The sequence below is a fragment of the Chaetodon trifascialis genome, chromosome 3 (assembly GCF_039877785.1).
Source record: "Chaetodon trifascialis isolate fChaTrf1 chromosome 3, fChaTrf1.hap1, whole genome shotgun sequence".
NCBI classification, from domain to species: Eukaryota; Metazoa; Chordata; class Actinopteri; order Chaetodontiformes; family Chaetodontidae; genus Chaetodon; species Chaetodon trifascialis.
The window spans coordinates 27,050,076-27,072,830 of NC_092058.1; the positions used below are offsets into that span (position 1 = coordinate 27,050,076).

The 22,755-nt window shown below is 41.1% G+C and overlaps 2 protein-coding genes and 15 non-coding genes across 17 annotated transcripts in view; 16 read left to right on the forward strand and 1 right to left on the reverse strand.

Annotated features, from left to right (window-relative positions):
* The window catches only part of elk4 (ETS transcription factor ELK4), a 201,337-nt gene that overhangs the window by 158,790 nt on the left and 19,792 nt on the right, over positions 1-22,755 (reverse strand). The gene's annotated exons all lie outside the window — the stretch shown is intronic.
* Positions 1,447-20,803, forward strand: mfsd4aa (major facilitator superfamily domain containing 4Aa). The gene is made up of 10 exons (XM_070958193.1): positions 1,447-1,679; positions 3,313-3,511; positions 5,493-5,747; positions 7,612-7,741; positions 7,838-7,953; positions 8,057-8,230; positions 16,746-16,893; positions 18,098-18,168; positions 18,606-18,720; positions 20,751-20,803. Exons 1-10 carry the CDS (start codon positions 1,447-1,449, stop codon positions 20,801-20,803), a joined length of 1,494 nt encoding a protein of 497 aa, XP_070814294.1.
* trnaf-gaa (transfer RNA phenylalanine (anticodon GAA)) lies at positions 11,785-11,857 on the forward strand. The gene has a single exon. It is a non-coding gene; the product is annotated as a tRNA-Phe (tRNA).
* trnaf-gaa (transfer RNA phenylalanine (anticodon GAA)) lies at positions 12,013-12,085 on the forward strand. Its single transcript has one exon. It is a non-coding gene; the product is annotated as a tRNA-Phe (tRNA).
* Positions 12,240-12,312, forward strand: trnaf-gaa (transfer RNA phenylalanine (anticodon GAA)). The gene has a single exon. It is a non-coding gene; the product is annotated as a tRNA-Phe (tRNA).
* trnaf-gaa (transfer RNA phenylalanine (anticodon GAA)) lies at positions 12,477-12,549 on the forward strand. The gene has a single exon. It is a non-coding gene; the product is annotated as a tRNA-Phe (tRNA).
* On the forward strand, positions 12,705-12,777 carry trnaf-gaa (transfer RNA phenylalanine (anticodon GAA)). Its single transcript has one exon. It is a non-coding gene; the product is annotated as a tRNA-Phe (tRNA).
* trnaf-gaa (transfer RNA phenylalanine (anticodon GAA)) lies at positions 12,942-13,014 on the forward strand. The gene has a single exon. It is a non-coding gene; the product is annotated as a tRNA-Phe (tRNA).
* Positions 13,385-13,457, forward strand: trnaf-gaa (transfer RNA phenylalanine (anticodon GAA)). The gene has a single exon. It is a non-coding gene; the product is annotated as a tRNA-Phe (tRNA).
* On the forward strand, positions 13,622-13,694 carry trnaf-gaa (transfer RNA phenylalanine (anticodon GAA)). The gene has a single exon. It is a non-coding gene; the product is annotated as a tRNA-Phe (tRNA).
* Positions 13,850-13,922, forward strand: trnaf-gaa (transfer RNA phenylalanine (anticodon GAA)). The gene has a single exon. It is a non-coding gene; the product is annotated as a tRNA-Phe (tRNA).
* On the forward strand, positions 14,087-14,159 carry trnaf-gaa (transfer RNA phenylalanine (anticodon GAA)). The gene has a single exon. It is a non-coding gene; the product is annotated as a tRNA-Phe (tRNA).
* On the forward strand, positions 14,530-14,602 carry trnaf-gaa (transfer RNA phenylalanine (anticodon GAA)). The gene has a single exon. It is a non-coding gene; the product is annotated as a tRNA-Phe (tRNA).
* On the forward strand, positions 14,767-14,839 carry trnaf-gaa (transfer RNA phenylalanine (anticodon GAA)). Its single transcript has one exon. It is a non-coding gene; the product is annotated as a tRNA-Phe (tRNA).
* trnaf-gaa (transfer RNA phenylalanine (anticodon GAA)) lies at positions 14,995-15,067 on the forward strand. The gene has a single exon. It is a non-coding gene; the product is annotated as a tRNA-Phe (tRNA).
* On the forward strand, positions 15,223-15,295 carry trnaf-gaa (transfer RNA phenylalanine (anticodon GAA)). Its single transcript has one exon. It is a non-coding gene; the product is annotated as a tRNA-Phe (tRNA).
* trnaf-gaa (transfer RNA phenylalanine (anticodon GAA)) lies at positions 15,451-15,523 on the forward strand. Its single transcript has one exon. It is a non-coding gene; the product is annotated as a tRNA-Phe (tRNA).

Sequence of the window (22,755 nt, forward strand, 5' to 3'; positions counted from 1 at the left end):
GAAGCGCCATAATGTGGCAGCATCTCTTTCCATCCCTATGAAGTCTATAAACTCTTCCAGCCAGCTGCTCCAGATGAAACAGGTTGGAAGTTCTTCTCATCCAATTCATAACACTTTTCCATTTAGCAGCAAGCCAACCCAATGCTACAAATCTCATTTTCCTAAGAGATAACTCATCTATTTTGTCTGTTAGTATACACTCTCTCTCTCTCTCTCTCTCTGTGTGTGTGTGTGTGTGTGTGTGTGTGTGTGTGTGTGTGTGTGTGTGTGTGTGTGTGTGTGTGTGTGTGTATGTGTGTGTGCATGTATAATATGACAGGATCTCTCCACTGACCAAAGGGAACTCAACGCAGGGTGACTGACACTTTTTCTACAGCCATATCAGCGTTTACTCTACACAGTAGCTTATGTTTTGTTACATTTTACTGAGGAGATATATTCCGTATGGAAAGATTTTAATTTGAATGAGTCACAGATACATTTTGAGATTATCGTAGAATTTCAGATTCTTTATCAGTTCACTGCAGAAGGGTGACCCCCTGTGTGTTCTTCTTCCAGCAAAGTTGAGCTGGCAAGTTTTTCTGAGCTGTAGAGAGGCTCGCAAGTTTATGTACGTGAGTTTATGTATTATGTACACATACCTGTATTAGGTAGGCACGACCTGATTGGCCGGCTGCACATGCAAATTTCAGTGGGTGGAGTCTGTGTGAGCTAAGCAACTTGTAAAGCTGCCAAAGGAAAGTGTAATTATGTTGATCATCTCAGACAGTTCAAGGATGTAAAAAAGTTACACAGGTTATAAACACATATACAGCTGAAAAAAGAGAAAAAATTAAAGGAACTACAACTATACAGTAATTTTATTCCAACTCGTATGTGTGCCATTTGTCATAGAGAGTCTATGTATGCTGGTTTAAATCACTGAAAATATTAGTAAGTCACAAATGTCATAATTTCTTCCAAAAAATCTTTATGCTTTACATCAGCGCTTTCACCTGGTTTTCTCAGTTTGTCTGAGTTTGCATGATATTTAAATAAAGTTATGTTCCTGTAACTCAAATAGACAGACTTTAGAGTCAGACAGTCATTCTGCTCTTCAGAACATTTCAAGAATGTTGCAGTGCTACTTAAGAAAACTGCTGCTACTTAAGTATGTCTTCCGCCGTTGGCCATTTCTTCTATACACGACGCAAATCTACTGAAAAGCTGATGTGAAACCAGCCAGGAAGTAGGCTGGTACCTTGGAATTCCAGCCAATCGTCCGTCAATAGGATAGCTCGCACTCAGCTCAGCTACTAGGCTGACTGACTGGAAAAGCTCAGTATACGTTGTCTGTTGGCGCTTTGTGTTGTTGAGTGTGACCAAGTTCCACCAGCCGTCAGTGTGAAAGAAGCCGCTGACAGCTGTTGGACTCTGTAGGACTCAGGCTTCCTCTGAAGGACCGACATGAAGCTGGTGGATGAGCGGATCTGGTTGCTGTTTAAGCGCCGATGTCAACAAACTCTCACCTATTGGAGTGTGTTCTTTAGCTCTGGCCTTTGCATCGCCGTCCTGGGACCCACCATCTTGGACCTGAGGTGTCAGACCCACTCCACCCTGCAGCAGATCACCTGGGTCTTCTTCTCCCAACAGTTCTTCATGTTGGCGGGTTGCAGCCTGGGAGGTATCTTCAAGCAAACGTAAGTATAGTGAGTACACGTACATAGTAAGTAAACACCGAGAGAGATGTTCTACCTGAACCCGAACAACACACTATCTGTGTCACAGGTTCACTACAGAAAATCAGACATTACCTCTGTCTGGGTTCTGGCTAATACAATGGACTTTCATACGCTGGTGTCGAAAGTACTTTTTACGCAAATCCCAAACAAGTATGATTTCTCTCCAGTTTGTTTATATGAGTTCTAACAGAAAGTTCTACCTCTTTGGCATTTAACTAACCCTAAGTGTAAGTATTATAGAAACATTATATAGTTATGGTTAGTTGTTATATAGTGCTGTACGCCTCTGCATTTGTGAATGACGTTTTGGCAAATAGCAGAAATATACAGTATATGTGTTCATGCACAGCCCATATAGCATATGAAACATGAAATATTTCCTTATTTGGTGTATCAATTCTTTTAAATGCGCAATTCTAGTTTGTTGCAACAACAGTCACGACCACTGCTGTACTTTCCCACATATGGAGTTTTAATAAGGTTGGATGAAAAGAAAAATGTTTCAAGGGAAAATGGCTTGACTTTGAAATTCTTTTTATTAATTTCACACATGCAGTATTGAGCTCTGTGGGACATGAAACAATAAGGAAGTAAAGTCAACAAAACACAGTACCACTTATGTATATGTAAACAAGGCAAAGAAATATTCTTACCTGAATATTTGTACACCCTGGTTATAGCCCTCCCCCTCCATGTTGGCAGCACTGTGAGGCTGTGTTTGTGCTATGTTCAGCGTCTTAGGTTAGCACACTTTGCTAATTAACAATAAACACAAATTACAGCTGATGCTGATGGAAATGTCATGGAGATTGGGCATTGGAGAAATTAAAACTTTGACCCGATGATGGCACCAAATGGAAAGTCAGGGAATCTCCATAGCTGTTACAATTCATCTTGAGATAGGCTTGAATGTGTTAAGTCAGAGTATCATCACAGTCAGTGGGATTCATCATGTCGGGACATGGCTATCTGTACAAAATTTCATGGAAATTGTTAAGATATTTCAGCCCGAACCACAGTGGCGGACTGACCCACTGCCAGACCAACATTGCCATCCATAGACTCATGCTGCTAGCATGGCTGAAAATTGCATATTACTCCACCACCTAACACATTTCTACGACTACACACACACACACACACACACACACACACACACACACACACACACACACACACACACACACACACACACACACACACACACACACACACACAGGTGCTTACGGTAAAAGCTATCTGGTAGAAGGTTAAAGAGAGAGTGGAAAGTTGACAGGAAAGAAGGAGAATACAAGGTGAAAATAATGTGGTGGTGTACTGCTGCTGAAGGGCTGCGATAAACCTGCAGGGTAAATAATAGTTAGTGGAGCACATCAAGGTGACCCTACTGCAGCGGCAACAAGCTGGAAATCTCCTGTTCAGTCTGGACTTCAGTACAGTACTAATCATCTGAATCAAGTTTCATAAGAATAAAAATTTGACTTACGCCTGTGAATGAGCGACTGAATATATTAGAGTATTAAGTCATAAGTAGTATGAATGCACTGTATAATGCTGTGGCTATTGTCTTCTCTTTCTGTGTCTTGTCCAGACTCCGATCCTCCCTGGCAGCCCTCCTGTTCTGCACTCTCACCATTTCACTTGTGTTTGCCATCATACCACTATGTTCCAACATTGCACTACTGTCCATCGCCATGGCATTTGCTGGCAGTGCCATGGGGGTGATAGAGACTATCGCCAACCTGCAGCTGGTGAAGCTGTACCAGAAAGACTCTGCCATCTTCCTGCAGGTCAGAGTGGAGAGGAGGGGAAGTAACAGCAGTGACTCCGTGTGTGTGTGTGTGTGTGTGTGTGTGTGTGTATTCTGTACTGTATGTTAAAGAGGAAGCAGCTAAGGATGGATGAGCATGTGGACTAATACGACACAGATACACGATGTGCTGTATAATAACATCATTCTTGGTAATTGACTTTATTGATGAAGTAAAGAAACAATAGAAAATTCAAGTTATACAAATCAATGTATGTAAAATAGGTATAGACTTTTTTCAACTTGTCATTTTGGTTAACTGCTTTGTAAGGTTTAGTCCTCATCAGAAGACCAAAATTGAGCTAAAAGGAGAGTGAACATTTGAATTAAGATCATCAAGTCACTGCAAACATGACTCCAAGTTAATGCTAATGGTAAGGGGCTGAAGAAATGGCTGGACTCTAAAAGCAGGACACAGATTACTGATGATTACTGATGATTTTAATAATAAAGAGCTTTATTGTCAAAAGAAAGGGTATACTGATCACTGGGAGCTGATCCCTGTTGTTCCAAGGAGGAGTGGGTAGGCAGATGAGGTGAGTCAGCAGGCTCTCTGGTAGTGGACTGGAGCTGGGCAGACTTAGCAGGTTGAGACACAAGGAGATGATCCCAGAGGGCAGACTTAGGCAGACAGTTACTCAGAAAGAGGCAAGGCAAACAAACTTGAGCAAGAATAAAGCACAAAGCAAAGAGAGCTGTGTGACTTAGACGTGTTGCCAGACTAATGAGTGCAAGAGTCTGAAAAGACAGATGAGGAAATCCGGGATTTTATCCTATGGCTGGTGATCATGGATTGGCTGCAGCTGTGGTGGCTGATTGGCACAGGGATCAGGTGTAGGTGAGCCACGATTGCAGGGAACCACCCAGTCCAGACACACACACACACACACACACACACACACACACACACACACACACACACACACACACACACACACACACACACACACACACACACACACACACACACACACACACACACAAGAACAGACACAAGGAGAGACTAACATGGCACAAATACATGGAAGAAGCATGGGGAAACACAAGAAAAAGGCAACAGCTTCAACTTCATAAAGCCATAATATGTCCAACTTATTGAGGAGTTCTGCCCCAAACCCAACCAAACAAAAAAGAATAATGCAGTTTAAACCATTTGCCTGAAACAAATTGTGAAAGCACTATTGACACATCATCACTTTTCAGCTGTTATGGCTGAAGTGTTAGCAAGCAGTTGTCTTTTCACAGATCCAGCAGACATAGAGCAACATTATCATTCATTTGGAGTCTGTCTCTGACCAGCTAATGAAGATACCTCCAGTGTTCACTCTCTTTAGCTCTGTTTTTGGTCTCTACAAGCTTCTGAGGGAAATATCTGCTTCTTTAGCTGCTAAATGCTCCACTGTGTTCACTAGCTAGCTGTTAACTGTCTGTCGGCCAAAAGCATCCATTGCAGAAGCTTTAAGAAAGAATAATAGGAAATGGATGCACTGAATATAGCTGTTGGAAATGTTAACGAATGAAAGATAGGCACTAATAATCTATGAAGATATTTATTCTAAACTGAGATGAAATTTCCTTTTGAAATACTGTTTCCAACTTCTCCACAACCTTAGAACCAAAATGGGCATAGTTTTTTCTTTTCCTTTCTTTCTTTTTTTTATATTTTTATTTATTTAAATCAGCCTCTCCAGCTAATATCTTTCATTTCACAGTTTAGACTTTTCAGAAAGTCATCAAGATTTGGGGGGTAATTAGCCTTTATTGGACAGTTTGCAATAGGACCTGTGTTACAATGTACGACAAGAAATAAGGGGAAAACAAGAGTGATGTCCATGCCACAAAAGTTTCTGGCTGGAATCAAATCAGGGTCACTGCAGTTACACGGTATGTGTCTTAACCATTAGGCTGCTGGATGCCCCCATATATAATATTAAGGGATCTATGTTCATCTCTCGCCATAGGCCTTGCATTTTTTTACAGGCCTGGGAGCGCTCATCAGTCCCCTGGTGGTCAATCCATTCCTGGCAGAGAGCAACTGTGTCCTGGGTGCCAACTGGACAACCAACTCATCCTCTTCCTCAGACCTACAGCACCTCCGCAGCAGCATGGCGGGGCAAGGAATAGTGGTACACAACATCTCTCAGTACCCTCTGCTCACTGAGGGTAAAGTGATCACCAGTGTGTCGTACGCCTTCTGGACCATTGCTCTAATCAATGTGAGTTTTTGCCAATATTACTTATCTCATATGATTGATGACTGAGGTGTATGCGATACATGCTAGTATAAGTTATCTATTTAATATACTGGCTCAGATGTCTGTCATTTGTGAATGGGAAAATGACTCTTTACCTGTAAGGTGACTCTTGTAACTGCTAGTTAGCAGCTAGATGTACACCCAGTTGTAGCTGTGTGATTTGACTAAGAGTACAGATAACTTGTGACAGGCAGTATCATGACGTGAAGCTATAAGTCTCTTCTACTGAAACAGGGTTCTCTGTGCAGCCTCCAGCAATATGCAGCTGAATTCAGTGCTTCTCAGTTTGACAACAGCAAATATCCAAGGGGAAGAGAAGACATTTTGACACTAAGTCTACTACGTGTGTCTTCATCAGTCAAAATGGACCAGGACATTAGACAAACCCATTGATAGTCAACCTAGAACAGTTGTCACTGGAAAACTGGTTGAGCGGGGGTTTTAAATCATTCATTTAAGATGAAAACTCAATTCATTTAGGCAGAAGGGCTCTACTCTAAGAATATGAATCCAGGTTTGCTCATTTGCGGCACCTCTGCTGTATGTCTTGACTGTCAAACCAATGAGACAGTTCTATTTTACCTGATAGCTCAGATGGTTTGGTATTTTTATCCCTTAGCACATCTTGCTAGTTTTCTCCATTTTGCATTAGCAAAGAGAACAATAGCCTAATTTTCTGACAGGGAATTCAGTGGGTCAGACAGACATTGCATTTTAAGAAACACTCCCACTGGCGTTGCATTCAAAGGACAGAATTTCTGATAAAAAAAAGTGGCAGGTCTACAAGCTAAAGGTGAGCTAAATAATAATAATGATAATAATAGTATACTAACATGCTTCCAGTGTCAATGCTACTGTTCAGCAGGTGTAATGTTTGCTGTGATATTAGTTAAGTATCTTGGAATGTGATTAGTATTGCAGATGCTTGGTCATAAACCGACAAATTAAAAACGTGACCCGATGATGGTGCTTGGTGTAAAGTTAAGGGATTACCAAAGTCATCACAGTTCATCCTGAGGAAAACGTGAATGTCTGAGCCGAATTTCACAGCAAATCTAAAAGCTGTCGAGACATGCCAGTTAGAACACCGACCGACACAGACACCCTTAAAGCCATGTCACTAGTGATGCTAAGAATCAGGATAAACATTTAGCAGGTGTCAGTATCAAGTATCTGTCTTTCATGTGTTCTATCCTGTCTCCTCTCTGCTCTGACCAGAAACTCAAAAAGCTTTAACTTCATTTACGTTTGGGGTTTGTGGTAATGATAAATAGCTTATATTATACAGTCCAAGACATGCAGTTCTTATCAACACTGATGCACCTTTTTCTGATGAGGCTTTACAGAAAAAAAAAACCAACAACTTTTTTTGGCTCATATTTATACAGGTTTCCCATGACTAGATTTCTAATGCAGTGCTGCACAGTTTCATGGCCTGAATGAAATTCAGTGATGTAATGACATTTCCAAACAATGTTACTGCTCTTCAGAGCCACTCAGAGTTGTGCCCTTGTTTTCAGTTTTGGTCTTTTCAGAATTATTTGCATTTCTTCAGATGGCTGTGAGCCTCGATATTGCTTCTCAGATAAAGCGATAAACTTCCACCTCAGCAGAAATACCACTGCGTTTTCATGTTTGAACTGGATCTGTTTCAAGCAGAGGACGAGATAAGAAGGCCTGGATTCTACTTTTATGAGAGAGGGGTCACAAATCGATTCAGCTGACAGGAAGTGCTGACTGATTAAACAATAGCCTGTGTGTGTGTGTGCGTGCGTGCGTGCGTGTGTGTTTGTGTGCGTGCGTGCATGCGTGCGCGCCCTGGCAGCTACCTGTACCAGCAGCAGTGTTTGCATTGATGTACCATGAGAGACTGCTGCCTTGCTTCAGCAGCAGTCCACGTCTGCTTGATGGAGACTCTCTGTCCAACGTTAGCCCCACTGAGGAGAGTGATCAAGGTAATGCATGTATGTAATGTATGCGTCTATGTGTGTGTTTTGAGACCACTCTGTGCAAATGACATGGCATACGTCTCAGTATCCCTATCTCTCCAGGTCATGGGAGTGTTTTTGGTTGCTGTAACCCTGCCAAACTCCGGGGTCACCCCACTACGTTCTTCATCCTCCATGCTTTGGGTGGGGCCATCCTGTTCCTGACTGATGGGATTATAGTGAGCCTTCCTGCTAACGCTACACACATACTCACAGATATTTAACTCAGGACAGACTTGAAAATCTCTGTGCTACCCTCCTGTTCTGTTTCTTGCCCTACAGGGCTCCTACTCCAGCTACATCTACACTTATGCGGTGTACCCTCCTCTGCTGATGGCTCGTACGACTGCCGGCTATTTGAACAGTACATTCTGGGCATCCATCACAGTAGGAAGATTGGCTTTCATCTACCTGTCTTACAGATACACGGCAACCAGGGTGCTCATCTTCAGTCTGGTATGAACACAAAGTAACTCTTGAAATAATGACAGTTGACATCACATAGAGTTCAAGACGTGAACATCAAGGGTCAGGATTTATGATTTTTCCTCATTGTCACACTGAGCAGTAATTTCTTTTACAGTAAAAACAGCTCATGCACAGCTGTCACGTGATGGTTCTCACCAAATATTTGAACTGGGTGCGGATTCATGTGACAGGATTAGGTGGCATTATTCAGAGTAAGATTAGGTAGGTATACAGACAACAGGATCTGTATACGTACTCAAAACTTTAACTTTAAGACAAACAGATTAGTGTCATTGACTGAATTTCTGTGCCTCTCTTTTTCCACCTCTGTCTCTCTTTCTGCTTCTTTCTTATGTCAGTCACAGAATGGCTGCCTTGACTTTCAATGTGATTACATGCACTGTACTAGTAATTTTTGCCAGTATATAGTATTTGCATTACAAAGACCCAGGACAGGCGACGGAATTTTGATCGGTCATGGCAGAAAAAGCTCAGTTGTAGTAATTTAAAAGTAATTTAACAAGGGCTCAGTTCTGTGAAGTGTCCTAGTAAGCCATGACCATGAGCCAGTACCCACAACTCCAGGACCATGGAAATAATGTACCTAAATGGAATTCAGTCATTTTTTAACATAGTCAATTATAGTTGTCACCCCACCACCCTAACATGAACCCAAATTCATGTTACACTACATCTAGGGGTGGCAGAGATCCAACAAGAATGAGGCCCATATTATGTTTAATCCAAACAAAGACACTTCACAGATCTAGATGATAGCATCAAGCAATTTAAATAAATATATACCTCACAGTTCTGCAGGACAAGCGGCGGGGTGACAGCTTCCTTTGATTGTACATTTATTTACAGCAGAAGAGATGTCTCATCTAATGATGGCTGACAGAGTGTGTTCCTGCAGGTTGTAGGCTACTTGTTTTGAGTATTGTTGTAAATAATTCTTTGATCATCTCCATTTTCTATCTATCCTGCCATGCTACAAACTACACAAAAATGGTATTGGATATAATCAAAAGTAATTCATTAGAATTTTCATTATATTTTTAATTATGGAAGACAAAACATTACATGATCTACAAGGTAAGGAGTATATGTACAAGTATATGTAGTGGTAGAATCATGAAATACATTTAAATGTCTAATGTCCTCTGAAGACCTGCACCAACTGCTGCAGAGCTATGCCCTCTACTGATGTAAACTGTGAACAGCATGAAAGAACAAGAACCCTCCGAAATCAATGGAATTCAGTTCATTTACAGGTTCTGTCATGGTGAAGACAATGAATTCAGACTTAGATAGTTTCTGTATTTGATTGTTGAGCTTTTTTAAATGTAAATAGTTGTTTAATCATTGAAACCTACAACAAAACATATGTTTTTCCTTGATTAATGCCTATTAAAATGACAGAAATGGATATTTTTACAACTCAAACCTAACTTTAAACAGGGGAATTGTTTATTTAATGGAATTTGGAATTAAGCTTGAGACATATTGGTGGTTAAAGGTCAGCATCACTATGACCTCACATCTATCCAATCTCATGAACATGGTCCCAGAAGACACAACATTAGTATCTTTTGTGGCAAAATTGCTCAGTTGGAAAGCTTTAGACTGAAGATCTAAATGTCAGCAGCTGGAAAACTGAGTTTTAATAATGCCTTCCATGGTATTTAGAACCAGTGACTCATATATCTGCTTGTCCATGTTCTCCTGTGTGGGTTACTCCCATTGATCAATACATTGTGTTGTGCTTTTGTTACTGTGGATCATCAAATGAACACAGGCAGTATTGTTGTGAATGTTTCTTTTGAAATTTTAGTTTTTGTTCAGACAAAACTGCACTGAATCTTTCATAGGTATGTTGGCCCCCTGGTGCAGAGCACAGCAGATAGACATCAATGAAAAAAAGACCACCATTTCAGAAAAGAAAACAGCATTTTGGAAAACAGCATTTAGCAACACTAAACTTAGAATGTCAGGTGTTAATGTATTTTTGTATATTTTCATTGTGCTTCCATGTGGTCACCAGCCTTGGCCAAAGACACAATGTGCCTCAGGCCACGGCCTGTGTCGACGAAGAAGAATGTTTTCAGGTTGTCCATCCATCCATGCCATTCATGTGAAAACAATATCTCAGGAACGCTTTGAGGGAATTTCTTCAAATTTGATGCAATAGTTCACTTGGATTTAAGGATGTACTTCATAGATTTTGGTGGTTAAAATTCAATGTCAAAGTGATCTTACATATGTCCCATTCTTGTCAACATGTCGTCTCAGGAGATGTTTGTCAAATCACCATATTTTTAGGTTTGGGTGGTATGAGGTGGTGTCATTGTCAATGCAAGGTTGGTGGGGGTTGGAGGGAGGGGCTGCTGGAGGACGGAGTTCAACAGTGTAACAGCTCGGAGGAAGAAGCTGTTCCTGTGCTTGCTGGTGCGGGAATGGAGGCCTCTGAACCTCCTACCAGATGGTAGGGGGGCGAACAATCAATGGTTAGGGTGGGAGTTGTCTCTGCTGATGCTGCGTGCCCTTCTTAGACACCGCTTGCGCTCCATGGCAGTTAGCTGGGCACCAGTGATGCACTGGCTGGTTTTTACACCCGTTGCCAGGCCCTCTGCTCAAAGACTGTACCATACTGAGATGCAGTTGGTCAGGATGCTCTCAATGGTGCAGCAGTAGAAGTTGACCAGGATCTGACGAGCCAGGTTAACTTTCTTCAGTCTCCTCAGGATGTAGAGGTGCTGTTGAGCCTTTTTTTATCAAGCCAGAGGAGTTGAGGGTCCAGGAGAGGTCCTCGGAGATGTGGACACCCAGGAACTTGAAGCTGGAGGCACATTCAACCTCAGTCCCATCGATGTGAATGGGGGTGTCACTGCAGCCTTTAGTTTTCCTGTAGTACACAATGAGCTCCTTGGTCTTCTTGGTGTTGAGGGTCAGGTTGTTGTCACCGCACCACATCACCAGCTGCTAAACCTCATCCCTGTAGGCTTACTCGTCATTGTTGTCAATCAGGCCTATCACCGTGGTGTCATCTGTAAAGGCAGAGAGAGAGAAATGCAATCACAGTGACAGTGACAGTTCTAATAATAGACTCTTAACTAGTAGTGGTTTATAGCACACTATATGCAAATACAATATATCTATGTATGTTTATAAATATTTATGAATGTGATATTTTTAAGTATTTTCCTGAGATATAATTTCACAAGAATGAGATGGATGGATGGACATCCTGAAAACAATGTGCTTCTTGCCACGGCCTGTGTCAGCGTAGAAGCATTTTTTCAGGCTGTCTGTTTTGTGCCGAAATAGCTCAGTTGGGAGAGCATTAGACTGAAGATCTAAAGGTCCCGGGTTTCGGCAGCTGGAAAGCTGAGTTTTGGGAAAGCATTCCAGGGGATTGAAAACTGGTGACTCATAGCAATGTGTTTGGTGTCTATGTTGTACATCTGCCATATTTTGTCCCATTTTTGTCAACGTGTCATCTGAGGACATGTTTGTCAAATCACCATATGTTTAGGTTTTGTGCCGAAATAGCTCAGTTGGGAGAGCGTTAGACTGAAGATCTAAAGGTCCCTGGTTCAATCCCGGGTTTCGGCAGCTGGAAAGCTGAGTTTTGAGAGAGCATTCTAGGGGATTGAAAACTGCTGACTCATGGCAATGTGTTTGTTGTACATCTGCCATATTTTGTCCCATTTTTGTCAACATGTCATCTCAGGACATGTTTGTCAAATCACCATATGTTTAGGTTTTGTGCCGAAATAGCTCAGTTGGGAGAGCGTTAGACTGAAGATCTAAAGGTCCCTGGTTCAATCCTGGGTTTCGGCAGCTGGAAAGTTGAGTTTTGGGAAAGCATTCCAGGGATTGAAAACCACTGACTCATAGCAATGTGTTTGTTGTACATGTACCATATTTTGTCCCATTTTTGTCAACATGTCATCTCAGGACATGTTTGTCAAATCACCATATGTTTAGGTTTTGTGCCGAAATAGCTCAGTTGGGAGAGCGTTAGACTGAAGATCTAAAGGTCCCTGGTTCAATCCTGGGTTTTGGCAGCTGGAAAGCTGAGTTGTGGGAAAGCATTCCAGGGGATTGAAAACCACTGACTCATAGCAATGTGTTTGGTGTCTATGTTGTACATATGCCATATTTTGTCCCATTTTTGTCAACATGTCATCTCAGGACATGTTTGTCAAATCACCATATGTTTAGGTTTTGTGCCGAAATAGCTCAGTTGGGAGAGCGTTAGACTGAAGATCTAAAGGTCCCTGGTTCAATCCCGGGTTTCGGCAGCTGGAAAGCTGAGTTTTGAGAGAGTGTTCTAGGGGATTGAAAACTGCTGACTCATGGCAATGTGTTTGTAGTACATCTGCCATATTTTGTCCCATTTTTGTCAACGTGTCATCTGAGGACATGTTTGTCAAATCACCATATGTTTAGGTTTTGTGCCGAAATAGCTCAGTTGGGAGAGTGTTAGACTGAAGATCTAAAGGTCCCTGGTTCAATCCTGGGTTTTGGCAGCTGGAAAGCTGAGTTTTGGGAAAGCATTCCAGGGGATTGAAAACCACTGACTCATAGCAATGTGTTTGGTGTCTATGTTGTACATATGCCATTTTTTGTCCCATTTTTGTCAACATGTCATCTCAGGACATGTTTGTCAAATCACCATATGTTTAAGTTTTGTGCCGAAATAGCTCAGTTGGGAGAGCGTTAGACTGAAGATCTAAAGGTCCCTGGTTCAATCCCGGGTTTCGGCAGCTGGAAAGCTGAGTTTTGAGAGAGCGTTCTAGGGGATTGAAAACTGTTGACTCATGGCAATGTGTTTGTAGTACATCTGCCATATTTTGTCCCATTTTTGTCAACGTGTCATCTCAGGACATGTTTGTCAAATCACCATATGTTTAGGTTTTGTGCCGAAATAGCTCAGTTGGGAGAGCGTTAGACTGAAGATCTAAAGGTCCCGGGTTTCGGCAGCTGGAAAGTTGAGTTTTGGGAAAGCATTCCAGGGATTGAAAACCACTGACTCATAGCAATGTGTTTGTTGTACATGTACCATATTTTGTCCCATTTTTGTCAACATGTCATCTCAGGACATGTTTGTCAAATCACCATATGTTTAGGTTTTGTGCCGAAATAGCTCAGTTGGGAGAGCGTTAGACTGAAGATCTAAAGGTCCCTGGTTCAATCCTGGGTTTCGGCAGCTGGAAAGCTGAGTTTTGGGAAAGCATTCCAGGGGATTGAAAACTGGTGACTCAAAGCAATGTGTTTGGTGTCTATGTTGTACATATGCCATATTTTGTCCCATTTTTGTCAACATGTCATCTCAGGACATGTTTGTCAAATCACCATATGTTTAGGTTTTGTGCCGAAATAGCTCAGTTGGGAGAGCGTTAGACTGAAGATCTAAAGGTCCCTGGTTCAATCCCGGGTTTCGGCAGCTGGAAAGCTGAGTTTTGAGAGAGCGTTCTAGGGGATTGAAAACTGCTGACTCATGGCAATGTGTTTGTAGTACATCTGCCATATTTTGTCCCATTTTTGTCAACGTGTCATCTGAGGACATGTTTGTCAAATCACCATATGTTTAGGTTTTGTGCCGAAATAGCTCAGTTGGGAGAGCGTTAGACTGAAGATCTAAAGGTCCCTGGTTCAATCCTGGGTTTTGGCAGCTGGAAAGCTGAGTTTTGGGAAAGCATTCCAGGGGATTGAAAACCACTGACTCATAGCAATGTGTTTGGTGTCTATGTTGTACATATGCCATATTTTGTCCCATTTTTGTCAACATGTCATCTCAGGACATGTTTGTCAAATCACCATATGTTTAAGTTTTGTGCCGAAATAGCTCAGTTGGGAGAGCGTTAGACTGAAGATCTAAAGGTCCCTGGTTCAATCCCGGGTTTCGGCAGCTGGAAAGCTGAGTTTTGAGAGAGCGTTCTAGGGGATTGAAAACTGTTGACTCATGGCAATGTGTTTGTAGTACATCTGCCATATTTTGTCCCATTTTTGTCAACGTGTCATCTGAGGACATGTTTGTCAAATCACCATATGTTTAGGTTTTGTGCCGAAATAGCTCAGTTGGGAGAGCGTTAGACTGAAGATCTAAAGGTCCCGGGTTTCGGCAGCTGGAAAGTTGAGTTTTGGGAAAGCATTCCAGGGATTGAAAACCACTGACTCATAGCAATGTGTTTGTTGTACATGTACCATATTTTGTCCCATTTTTGTCAACATGTCATCTCAGGACATGTTTGTCAAATCACCATATGTTTAGGTTTTGTGCCGAAATAGCTCAGTTGGGAGAGCGTTAGACTGAAGATCTAAAGGTCCCTGGTTCAATCCTGGGTTTTGGCAGCTGGAAAGCTGAGTTTTGGGAAAGCATTCCAGGGGATTGAAAACTGGTGACTCAAAGCAATGTGTTTGGTGTCTATGTTGTACATATGCCATATTTTGTCCCATTTTTGTCAACATGTCATCTCAGGACATGTTTGTCAAATCACCATATGTTTAGGTTTTGTGCCGAAATAGCTCAGTTGGGAGAGCGTTAGACTGAAGATCTAAAGGTCCCTGGTTCAATCCCGGGTTTCGGCAGCTGGAAAGCTGAGTTTTGAGAGAGCGTTCTAGGGGATTGAAAACTGCTGACTCATGGCAATGTGTTTGTAGTACATCTGCCATATTTTGTCCCATTTTTGTCAACGTGTCATCTGAGGACATGTTTGTCAAATCACCATATGTTTAGGTTTTGTGCCGAAATAGCTCAGTTGGGAGAGCGTTAGACTGAAGATCTAAAGGTCCCTGGTTCAATCCCGGGTTTCGGCAGCTGGAAAGTGGAGTTTTGGGAAAGCATTCCAGGGGATTGAAAACCACTGACTCATAGCAATGTGTTTGTTGTACATGTACCATGTTTTGTCCCATTTTTGTCAACATGTCATCTCAGGACATGTTTGTCAAATCACCATATGTTTAAGTTTTGTGCCGAAATAGCTCAGTTGGGAGAGCGTTAGACTGAAGATCTAAAGGTCCCTGGTTCAATCCCGGGTTTCGGCAGCTGGAAAGCTGAGTTTTGAGAGAGCGTTCTAGGGGATTGAAAACTGCTGACTCATGGCAATGTGTTTGTAGTACATCTGCCATATTTTGTCCCATTTTTGTCAACGTGTCATCTGAGGACATGTTTGTCAAATCACCATATGTTTAGGTTTTGTGCCGAAATAGCTCAGTTGGGAGAGCGTTAGACTGAAGATCTAAAGGTCCCTGGTTCAATCCCGGGTTTCGGCAGCTGGAAAGTTGAGTTTTGGGAAAGCATTCCAGGGATTGAAAACCACTGACTCATAGCAATGTGTTTGGTGGCTGTCTTGCACGCTGTACATGTGCTTCCATAGTTTCGCATTGTATGTCATTGCGGACTAGATCCTCCTCCCATGGATCGACATGTGTAGTTTGTGTTGTGCTTTTGTTACCATGGATTAGCAAATGACCACAGGCAGAACTGGTGTGAATGTTTCTCTTGAAATTTAGATGTGGTTTTTGTGCAGAACTGCACTGAATCTTTCATCGGTATGTATGCCCTCTGGTGCAGAGCACAACAGTCAAAACAAAGTCATCAATGAAAGAAAGGCCACCACTTCAGAAAAGAAAACAACGTTTTGAAAAACTAAATTTTACAACACTAAACTTGGAATGTCAGGTTTTTGTATATTTTTTAGATTTTCCTGAGATATCATTTCACAAGAATGCAATGGACAAATGGACAACTCAAAAACAATGTGCCTCTGCTCCCACAGGCAACCTCTGCATGCTGGAGGAAAACAAGCTAAACCTGACCGTGTGTCAGCTCACCATGAGCAGAATAGCGTAATCTGTTTTGTGTCTTATTTATCCTAGATGGTGGTGGTAAAAGCAGCCTGGATATCGGGTGCAATCAAAATCTTTTTTTTTTCTTTGGCCAAACATTTGTATTCATGTTTGCAGGCACAGTCTTTTGTCCATGTTGAAAATGATCATACATTGCTTCATTCACTTGAGAAAGAGTATGATTACACATGAGGGGTGCACACAGTAAAAATAGCTGAACCCTGCCTTGCTTTCTACTTCAACAATTTAACATTTAACACTTGTAATAATTTTAGAAAACTGAACAGTATTTGGAACAGTACATTTCATTGGAATGTGATGTCAATTGTGTCATTTTTAGGTTGAAAAAGTAGAAATTAGTTTCATTTGGTTTTGTGTGTTTTTCTGAAATATAATTTTTTGCACCTGACAGTCACCGCAAATAAATGTGGTCTGTACTGAAACTCTTAAGATGCAGTTATAAGAGTAGGTTGAGTGGATAAGATGTTTGTCAAATTCAGTGGTTTGTTTTTGTTTTGATTGTTACTGAGTCAGGTTCTGCACAGCAAGTATAATTGTGGTCTGCTGGATGCAGTAGAACACAGGCTTCTGTTAAGTATGGTCATTCTCTCACCCCTCTCGCTGTCTGTCTGGTTGTCTGTCTCAGGTGGGGATCATACTGGTGCAGTGCCTGCTGTTTGTCTTCAACACCAGCTTTGTTGTTCTGTTTATTGGTACCTGCATTTTGGGACTGTGCATCAGCAGTGTGTTCCCCTCCTTGCTGGCCTTTACAGAGGACATACTGGACTACAAAGGTAGATACAAACACTCTGACACGTACACTCTCTCAGCATTAACTCATCAAGTAACCAAGTATGGAAGACAAAAAAGGACTTTTTCATCAAAAGATAAACATGTACATTTGTAAAGAATTGTTAGGAAAACACAGACAAAAATATAATTGTATGTATATAAAGCTGAGCTGAATGGCATTTTTACACCTATTATTGACATTAACTAGCTGCAAGATCATCAGGAGTTAACACCAGTAGCAGGTGTACCAGTCATGTAGCAAGGCTCACATTAACAGATCAGAATCAATCCTGTGACCAGTCTTGCTTTACAGCATTGATAATCCTCATTAACATACACCTACATCAATAAATGCAGAGATCCAAAAATTAATCTATGTAGATTTGTAGAAATGTAGAAATACAATAAAAACATGTATTTATTAATCTTTTGTTTAATAATTGAAATATTTATTTATTTAGTCATTATATACAACCCCGTTTCTGAAAAAGTTGGGATACTGTGTTAAATGTAAATAGAAATAATGTGATGATTTGCAAATCTTTGAAACCTAATTTTTAACTGAAACAAGACAATATATCAAATGTTCAAACTGAAAAATGTCATTGTTTTTGAAAATTATGTCCTCATTTCAAATTTGATACCAGCAACACTTTTCAAAAAAAGTTGGGACAGGGTCATGTTTAGCACAACACTCTGAAAGCTTTTGGGAACTGAGGAGACCAACTGCTGTCATTTTCAAAGAGAAATGTTTTCCCAGTCTGACTTGATGTAAGATTTTAGCTGCTCTGGGTCTCCTTTGTCATATTTTAAGTTTCATAATGCCCCAAACATTTTCAATTGGTGACAAGTTGGGACTGCAGTCGGGCCAGTTGGCACCCGGACTCTTTTACTATGGAGCCATGCTGTTGTAATATGTGCAGAATGTGGTTTGGCATAATTTTTTTCATTTGAAAGTCCAGCCCCCACAGTGTCTGCTTAGAACAATTCTGGCCCTTGGACAAATACAGTTGAGGACCCTGTCACCTAACCCACAGTGTGTGACGGAGAAATACCGCAGGTCCCTCCTTCCTGTTACTGTCAGACTTTACAGTCACTTTTAGGGGACAGCCCTAGTTTTAACTTATTTACTTATTTAATGATAAATTTGTCATTTTTAGGCCTCCCTAATTGTAGATAAATTCTGTCTACCTCTCTGTGTTAAAGGTTGCGCCACAGCTGTCCTGGTGACCAGTGCCAGCACAGGAGAGATGATGGTGCAGTTACTCGTTGGATCAGTAAGACATTTTTCACGAGTGTCCTTTCTTCTTGAATGTCATTTGATTTAAAATAATGATTAAATTCAAACCAATGCTTCATTCATATCCACATTCAGTGGTTTTTACATGATTCTTTTCATATGTGCATATTGCCTGTTTGTTTTGATATGTTAATATTTGCTTTACAGATGCTAACAATAAAAACAAAAATGTATGGAACCCTGCTGCAGACCTTGACTTGCCCTCATCTTAAAAGAATTTTTGTTATTGTTGGAAACTTGTCTGCAACAGGGCATTATTGTTCACAGGGTTTAGTGTGGTGGTAGGCTGCTGGGTCTGAATGAGGAAGCAGAAACACTGCCATTATAAACGTCTACTGTGGCTTCATTGCTTTCCAGTGTAGATTGCAGAGTTGTTATTAGAATCTCACAGTGTGCTTGTATCTCTTCCTGCAGATGATCAGCAGTCAAGGCAGTTACACTTTTCCATTGACTTGTACAATAGCGTCACTCATGAGCTTCGGGCTGTTCCTCCTGTTCCTCTATGCCAAGCACATCCACAGAAAGACAGGTAAACACACATCAGGTCGATGCATGGGGAGACATCATGTAACATTTCTATGAGATGATGTCACATTGCAGCAGGACATGGACAGGACATTTGACTTGGGAATAAAACAGTGCATGCAAACAGAGAAGACACTAAAACAGATGGAGGCTGAAGTGGAGTCGTAGCTGAGAGCAGCAGCAACACAAGCTAAGTGTAGTGACATGTGATGGGTGGGGAATCTAGCTGTCAGTTGATGCAACTTTGCTTGAGGCATGAGTTAACTGCTCTGCCAGAATTAAAATACACTGATCAGCCACAACCTTGTACTGCAGAGGTGACAAAAACTGCAGTTCCTTGAATGGCCACTTGAGGCTGGCTCCAAAAGCCAGTCAGTTCCCAGAGCATCCATATTAACAAGCCCGACTTTACATCAGAAACAAACCTGTTTACAGCTTGGTACAAAACGTTTTGGTGTCTAGCTAATTTCCTCATTCATGACATCTGTACCGGGGTGGATTTTTATATAACTCTCCTAGTTATGCATAATTAAGGGCATGGCCACTTTGAGTGACTGCTAGCCAGTATGTTTCAGTAACCAGGCTTCATTAGCCCCCCCTCAGATCCACCTTCACCTCTATGCCCATTTTTGAATTAGGTTTTTGGTAGAGTCAGGCACTGCCAAGGTGACAACAGCCGGAGCCACTGACACTGAGCTGCATGATGGCTCTTCAGAAACTTCAAGCTGATATCACCTAGACTACGTCCATATTTTATGCAGTCTGTTTTTTACAATGTAATGTTCCACTGGCAAACCTTGGGTCCTCATGTTCATGTGGATGCCACTTTGACATGCACCACCCACCCAGACAGTGTTGCTGACCAAGTACACCACCTGATGGCAGCAGCCTCCCCCCAGCGCCCCACTCCACCACAAAAACAGCTCTATTATGGCTCAGGGAACATGTCAAAGATCACAAGGCATCGACCTGGTCTCCAAATGCTCCAGATCTCAGTCTTGTTTGAGCATCCATGGTATGTGCCGCAACAAGTCCAATTCAAGGAGGCCCCACCTCTCAACCCACAGGACAGAAAGCATCTGCCACCAACGCCCTGGCATCAGACGCCACGAGACATTCCCAGAGGTCCTGTGTCATTGCCTCAACAGGCCAGAGCTGCTTTACAGGCAGGAGGGGCCTACACAACATTAGACAGGTGGCTTTAATGTTGTGGTTTATCAGCATATAATGAATCAAGGACTTACTGTCAGAATCTGCCAGAGAGGGCTTAAGATTAAGACATCGCAGCGTATCTTTCGGTACCACAAAAGCCCTGTTATCTCAACAGACTCTGGAGTTACTGCTCTCTGCCTTTGTAGGTCACTACTGAAGTTCAAACTGGTACAAAAGTGTTAACACAAAACAAGTTGGAAACCAAAGTGATAAACCAGACAACAATGACATTCCACAAAACACAAGTAGGCACAGAGTCCTTTTCTATTTCTTTAAATTTAACTGAAGTGTGGATCAAAAAACATGAGGGCTCGTATGGCACCACTAATCATCGTCTTTCTTATTCTTGTGACCGGACATAGATGTTGTCTCTCTGAAGTAGGGGAAGTGTTTCTTGTCCAAAAACAAACAAAAGAAATTAGGCACACGGGAGGTAGTCATTACCTGTTCTGTTGAATAGAAATGCTGGGGTTTATTGCACCTCATGGCCACCATACAGTAGCTCAGTTGGGAGAGTTGATCATCTAAAGGGCCCTGGTGTGATCTTTGGTTTCAGGAGTAGAATTGCTGTCTGTTGGGGCCACAGAGCAAATAAGCATGTTTCCTATGTGGAATTATTCCTTTAAAGGTGAGAAACAATACAATTGGTGCTCCCCTGTTCTGTCTTTTCCATTATTGTTACTGTGAAGTGAGCCTTCTTTTGTGAGATTTATATTATAAAAAAGATGAAAAAAATGATAGTAACATCAATAAGACGACTTGAACACACCGGCTTTGTGTCTCTGCTATGAGTCACACTAATCAGCACTGTGTACTTCTCAGGCTCATCTAATAACACAGTCATGGAAGAGAAGCATAAACCAGGAGGCTCCTGACTTGAGGGTTCCTGAGAGGCAGACAAGAAGACACAAATGACCAATTGCCTCGGACCAAGTACCTCTGCTGAGCTCGAGGACAGGGTGGAGAATTCTGACATTCAGATGTCTTACCCAAGTTTGGAACAGGAGCTTTATCCTCTAGCTGAGCATTTTCTCTGAAACTTGAGAGAAGTCCACAATCCGGATTCCTAAAAACGTTGGGACGCTGTGAGAAACATCAATAAAAACCAATTGGACAATTTGCTAATACTTTCTGATATATACTCAACTGAAAACAGAACAAAGAAAATCGATCTATTGTGTAACCTAATCAGCTGTAAGTATCTGCTTATTCTGAGTTTGATGCAGCAACACTTTTCAAACAAGTTTGACAGGAGCAACTAAAGACAGGTAACAGGTGATAGTATCATGATTGGGTATGAAACGGGCATCCTGGCTCAGTGGTTCACAAGCGAGGGTGGAGCGAGGTTCATCACTGTGGAACACATGACCGTATAAAGGAGATTAATACATAAACTTGGGAACACTTTGTAAAACCAATGCTCATAAACACAGTTCATTTGCAAATGATTGCATTGTGTTTTTGTTAAAGTTTTATGCAGCATCTCAACTTTTCTGGAATCAGGATTGTACTTTCAAGCCTAATGATCAACAAGCAGCTCAATGGATGCCCTGAACTGCTTGATTGAATTTTTGGTACATTTATCTCTTGCAGCACACCTCAATGATTAAGTACTGTCTTTTCAGTGTGAATGTGAATGGACTGAGACTGTGGTTGAAGTGTTGTATTATGTCCATTTTTGTCAAAAAACCTGCAATGTATTTGGTTTGTCCTGGGAAAATATGATTCATATCAGCTTGTCTACGTAGTAACGTCGTGATTTTCGTGGTGGTTGAGGGGACATTAAAAACATGATGTAATGACATAATACAGAGACTTGGTTAGTTAGAGATCTTTTATTATTGGTCTCACATATCTCTTCCATTACAAACACTTCCTCTACACCTCTCACACATTAATACGCCACTTAAGACAAGCAGCTTGTAAACATTTGAAAAAGCATCAAACAAATAGAAAATTGGACAGAACAAAGCAAGAACTGTTTTTAAAATGACATTTTACATTTCAAGCTAATTTGAAGGAAAAACATCACTGAAAGATACAAATGAAGAAATATGCAAACAACAAGCCCAAGATGACTTGATGGAGGAAACTTTCAAATGGGCTTTGGGGTTATTATCCAGCTATTTTATAGATTTTCATCAAACTTACTGCAAAAATGCATCATAAACTGCCAATTGTATTGGGCTCTATTATAAATTCAAATAAATAAATATTGTGTGGTCATGCCTAATCACAAATCATTTGATGTATACTGTAAAAGATTAGATTTACTATATAAAATACGAAGTGCATAATTTTATCCTCCCTTTGGGAAAATATACATTTCTCAGTAAGCAAACATCAACAACATTTCATGAAAGAGGAAATCACAGTCATAGAAAAGCGACAGAATCCAATACTACAGGAACCCCGAAAGTTTAAGTGCAAACGTTCCATCACAACATCTGCATGTACAATATCAACACTATATCAAAACACTTTACATATAAAACATAGATTTAGATTTCTCCTCATAAGGCTTTGATTTCCAAAAATAGCCAATGCCATCGTGGGGCACTCCTCCCGAATCCACACAAGGAAAACATAAAGAAACACATGCACAAAAAAACATTGAATTAGAGAACTCAAAATAGCAGACATCTAACTATCTGGCCGTTACAAAAATAGAAATTAATCTTAAAATTCTATTGGTGTTACAGGAAAATGAAAGGAGATTACAGAAAAATAATAAACAGGTTATATATATATATATATATATGTGTATATATATATATTCATTTATATGCTTTCTGAGTAAAACTGTTATCACAAACATTTGTAAGGA